Source organism: Oratosquilla oratoria, chromosome 6 (genome assembly GCF_046742065.1).
Source record: "Oratosquilla oratoria isolate Oo_2021 chromosome 6, ASM4674206v1, whole genome shotgun sequence".
NCBI lineage: Eukaryota > Metazoa > Arthropoda > Malacostraca > Stomatopoda > Squillidae > Oratosquilla > Oratosquilla oratoria.
Window position 1 is genome coordinate 70,428,617 of NC_134782.1, and position 5,000 is coordinate 70,433,616.

Sequence of the window (5,000 nt, forward strand, 5' to 3'; positions counted from 1 at the left end):
AGAGGCTGCAGCCTCCGGGGGACACGCCAGCCGGGTCGTCAAAGAGCGGCACAGAACCGGCCGGGAACACAGACAGACCCCGAAAGACGGGCCCCGCAGAAGGCAGCAACAGCGACAGCACCTGCAAGATCAGACACCTGGAGGAGGCGGCGGGGGCGGGGGCCAGCCGAAGAACCCCCAGGGATTCCGCTACCTGGTGGAGAAGCACTTGGACGAGTACGATATGTCTGAGGATTGCCTCACGGTGAACATATACACGCCTTTTGTGAGTATCGCTGCCTCCTCATGAAAGTTTCTGGGGGGAATTTTGTTCTATGTAGTTCCATTTCAGTACTGCCTCGTGGTGAGCATATTGATCCTCTTTTCCTTTTCTACCATATTGTCTTTGTTACTATAGTATGATCTTTTTATTATTATTGTATGAGATTGCCCTGTAAATGTATAATGTAGTATCATATTCAATGATATTTTGTATACAATTCCAGTATTTTGTCCAAAAACGAATGACGAGAATTAAAACCTGACATAGGTCGTCTATATTTTGCTCTAGTCTGTTTATAAAATTCAATAATACTTAAGATATGATAATGACATAATAATGACTTGAAGATCATCTTGAAACATTCATTTCTCATTTAATTTCTCTGGTTAGATATCAAATTTTGGGCTATTTGTTTATGCAATTACTATATTTTTATCATTTGTGAATGTTGTGTGAATTTAAGACTATTTCAACTAGTAGAAAATTAGTAATTTCCCACGGGTAATTTGCTGAGTTAATGAAGAGGGATTATGAGTTACGTGCAGACGACTTTAGACAACAGCATCTCGCATCTCCTTCAAGACTAAAGTGGGACGGTTACCACTCTAATTCCTTTATGCGTTATCACACTGGGCCATTTTCCCTCGGACTGTTGAAGCAGATTTGTAGCCCGTAGCTTTCGGGAAAGAGTCTGATATGCCGGAGGAAAATAATTTTTCCTCCACCATATCAAATGACATTCTATGTATTTTCGTTGAGGAAACAAAATGATTTGCCATAGTGATTGTGTGGCAGGAAAAAAAACTGGAGGTGGACGGTACCGCTGATGCAGTGGAGGTTGAAGGAAAAATAGCCAAGTGTGATAACCCCTTTACATCCCACGCTTCACCATCCACCCATCATATGCTTGAATGAGTAGATGACAGGGAGTAGATGAATTATCTTCCTTGTCTTTCTTACTTTTATCCTTGTGTTTTCTTTTTCGTCACATTTATAAGAACACAAGAAAGAAGGAGACTGCAAGAGACCATAAGAATTACATTATGTAGTTCCATGTCCATTACCACCTATCATCCCCATCCATAAATTTATCTAACCTTCCCTTAAAACAACCGATAGTTTCAGCGCTCACTACATGGTTACTACTCGTAAGTCTATTCCATTCGTTGACCACTCTATTGGTGAACCATTTCTTGCCTATTTCCTTCTTAAATCTAAATTTGTCCAATTTAAATCTATTACTGCGAGTCTTAATATGATGACCTTGTGTGCATCACCCTTGTTAAAGCCCTTGATTCACTTGAACACCTCTGTCAGATCACTCCGCACTCTGCATCTTTTCAGGGAATGTAAATTAAAGTGGCTAAGCCTGTCCTCGTAAGGTAATTTCTGACCCTGTGTATAATTTTGGTCATTCTACTCTGAACTGATTCTAGCGAATTAATATCCATTTTATAGGATAGAGACCAAAATTGTATCGCATAGTAAAGCAGAGGTCTAACGCCATAGTTTGATAACTACCTCTGGAATTTTATTTGTAACCGTCCTAACAGTGAAACCTGATGCTTTGTTAGCTCGATTCCAGTTTCTTGGATTTAAGGTTAGGACTCGCTAGCACTATCAAATCTCTCTCGCATTCAGTTTCTCTAAAAAGGTGTTACCTAAGCTATATCTGCTTTTTGGTTTGTGTAACACACTGCGCTTTGAAATATTGAAGTCCATTTGCCATTTCATCGACCATGTGAACAGTTTAAGGTCTATATAGTATCCCGGCGTCTTCTCCTGACCTAATTTGGCGCCCTATTTTAGTGTCGTCTGCAAACTTGGTAACATCACTTATAATCTTGTTGTCCAAGTCGTATATATACATAATGAACATAAGGGACTAAAAACCGAACCCTGGGGAACTCCACTAGTAACACTCCCCCATTTAGATTTTACACTGTTAATGGTGACCCGCTATTTCTGTCACTGATCCATGCTATCCATTCAAACATTTTTCATCCTATGCCAAGTTTTTTTTTTACTTTATTAGTCTCTGGTGACTTTTAAGGGTCCTTTGTGTTTTCTATCCTTAGTGTTCAGTTTTTTCTCCTTATCAGTTTCATCAACGTCTTGTTGGATTAGTTTCCCCTTAGTGATGTTGGGATTATTAGTGATTTTAGTAAGTTTGCGGACAACACTGAAATAGGACGCCAAATTATGTCAGAAGAAGACGCGGAGATACTGCAGGAAGATCTTAACAAATTGTTCATATGATCGGTGAAATGGCAAAAGTACGTCAACACTTCAAAGTGCATTGTGTTAAACGATGAAACTATGGGTTGTTTTAAGAGAAGGTTAGATAACTTTATGGATGATGGATGATAGGTGGCAATGAACATGGAACTGCCTAGTGCAGGACTTGTGGTCTCTTGTAGTCTCCTTTCTTATGTTCATCCCACAGGAAATAAATCAGAAACTTCGTTCTCTTCATTGTAAAAACATCGGTGGTTTCTCAAACTAATTTGACACGTTGTTTTGTGATGGATTGAAAGTTATCTGGCGTCGCGATTTTGTTTTGTGAAGGCAGCCTCTAGTAGTGAATTTGTTTTGACAACTTGATTAAACAGCTCTGCCTATGGGATTCGAACCCTAGGCCTGTACGCCCCAGGAGCTACCACTTTTGTACATTCTACTAAGAGTAGTTGGTGGCGTTTCAGCCTCGAACCTCATGGCACACGGCCTAAAGTTCGAGTTTCGTAGGCAGAGCTGTTTAATCAGTCCAATCACAGGCCACGATCAAGTAAAGGGGACAAGCCGCTCTGAAATCATTGGAGTAAATGGACTCTATAGTCCGTCCCAACGACTTTTTCAATAATAAACCTCATGGCAACATTTTCGATATAAATGCACCTGATTGGCTGCGAACGTTTAGTCGCTAGCACGGACTAAAGTAACTTGTACTCAGTGGTTTTTTGCGAGATTACTGGCACTCTTTTGAATCTCACTTCAGTGAGAGCCTTATTGAGGCCGGGGATATAAGTGTATATATTTGTGTGTGTATGCGTATGTATTTTACGTTTATATATATGTATGTATATAATGCCTATCGAGGGTCCTGTTTTTATTTCCAATTCTCATGGGAATGATGAGATGTATGAACGAAGTTTCCCTTTGTTTTCCCCGATTAAATTTTGATAATTCCAACTTTTTACCATCTCTTTGCAGAACTTTTGTTGTTCAGACGAAGATTAGATATTCTCTTAACATTTTATTTTTTCACCGTGATCTACCTTTACCGCGCTTCTCGTTCTCCTGGGCTCAAGTTAGTATTCATCTCTTCCATAAGGTTTTCTTCACTAAGCTGGTTAGAATAATTTGGCGTTGGCTACGATAACACCTTTCGAGGGGAGGTCGTAGCAGTGAAGCTACAATCTCTCTTAAGGGACGATCACACTGGGCTATTTTTCCTCCAATCTCCAATTCATCGGCGGTACCGCCTACTTCCAGAACCTTTTCCGCTGTAAAATCTCTTAAGGCAAACTATTTTGCTTCCTCAACTAAATATGTAGAACGTCGTTTGATATGCCAGAGGAAAACTCTTTTCTTCCAGAATATCCGATTCCTTCCCGAAAGCTGCGATCCGCATATCGGTTCTATCCGTCGGAAGAAAATTAGTTCAGTGTGATAACGCCTTTAGGTGGGGCGCAGTTAAATTTGCTTCCAGATGTATGTTTCAAATGACCATCCTATGTAACGCTCTACAGTATATTCAGTTGAATTTACACATCAAAAACCACCATCTTTAAAAAGAACATTCCTAAATTTATTGTCTTAGGAATGTCCACTCTCTTCTTTGGGGTCTTGTACAAAGGTGTTTCGAGTAAATATTCACATTTTTTTGAGTTGTAAATGAATATGTTTTCCTTCTGGATCTCTGTTCCTTTTTCTTTGATCTAACCTAACCTTTTCGTTCTCTTTTTCTGTGGAATGTAGTCTTTTTTTGTTCCCCACCCCACCCCCGTGCAGACCTTTTTCATAAGAACTTCTTTAGAGCTTGAGGAAAAAAAAAAAAAAATAACAGCCTGTGGCTGACCAGTCTCCCCTTATTGTGAGTGTATATGTACATGTGATTCATCATGATCTTGGATCGCGTGTTAGACACATGATCGACATCTATTACCTTCCCGGATGAGAACTCGGAGCTCATACGTGGCCCGATCTATGGGTAATGCTGTGACCTTACACGCACACATAACTCCTTGCCCACCAAAGTTGGAGTGCCAGCTCGTGGTGCAGTAATACTGAAATTTTCAGCTCTGAGCGGGACTCAAAATCGGGTCGCTGATTTAGCGGTCCAGCGCGGTACCACCACACAATCGAGCCGGTGTGTATATGGGTATTTGCATATATCTTTACATAGGCATACGTGTATATCCTTCGTGCGTGTGGACGAGTACATGCGCCTTCTGTGTGTGCTTGTGTGTTTCCCTAATTGTATCTAGTTTTATTTACTTAATTTACGCTCCTTGGTTCACCTCCTACTCTCCAACTTATCCCACCTAAAAACCTTCATATTCATGTGTGGTTCCAACCTGATTTACATCCTTCATTTTCAAATATCATATTCATATTTGAATCCATGTAAGGTTCCAGCTTGGGCTCTGTCACCCTCTAAGCCAGCGTTTCTTAATCTCGGGTGGTATTACCCTCCTCTAGAGGTGTTGAAATCCATTATAGGAGCTGCTGGGAAGCG

The 5,000-nt window shown here is 40.5% G+C and overlaps 1 protein-coding gene across 3 annotated transcripts in view; it reads left to right on the forward strand.

Moving 5' to 3' along the window:
* Positions 1-5,000, forward strand: part of LOC143026589 (cocaine esterase-like) — a 271,858-nt gene that overhangs the window by 233,980 nt on the left and 32,878 nt on the right. For all 3 annotated transcript variants that reach the window (XM_076187231.1, XM_076187232.1, XM_076187233.1), the window contains exon 2: positions 1-265. This exon is cut by the window's left edge and continues 770 nt beyond it. In XM_076187231.1, the coding sequence (XP_076043346.1) occupies positions 1-265 (265 nt within the window). The remainder of the gene's footprint in view (positions 266-5,000) is intronic.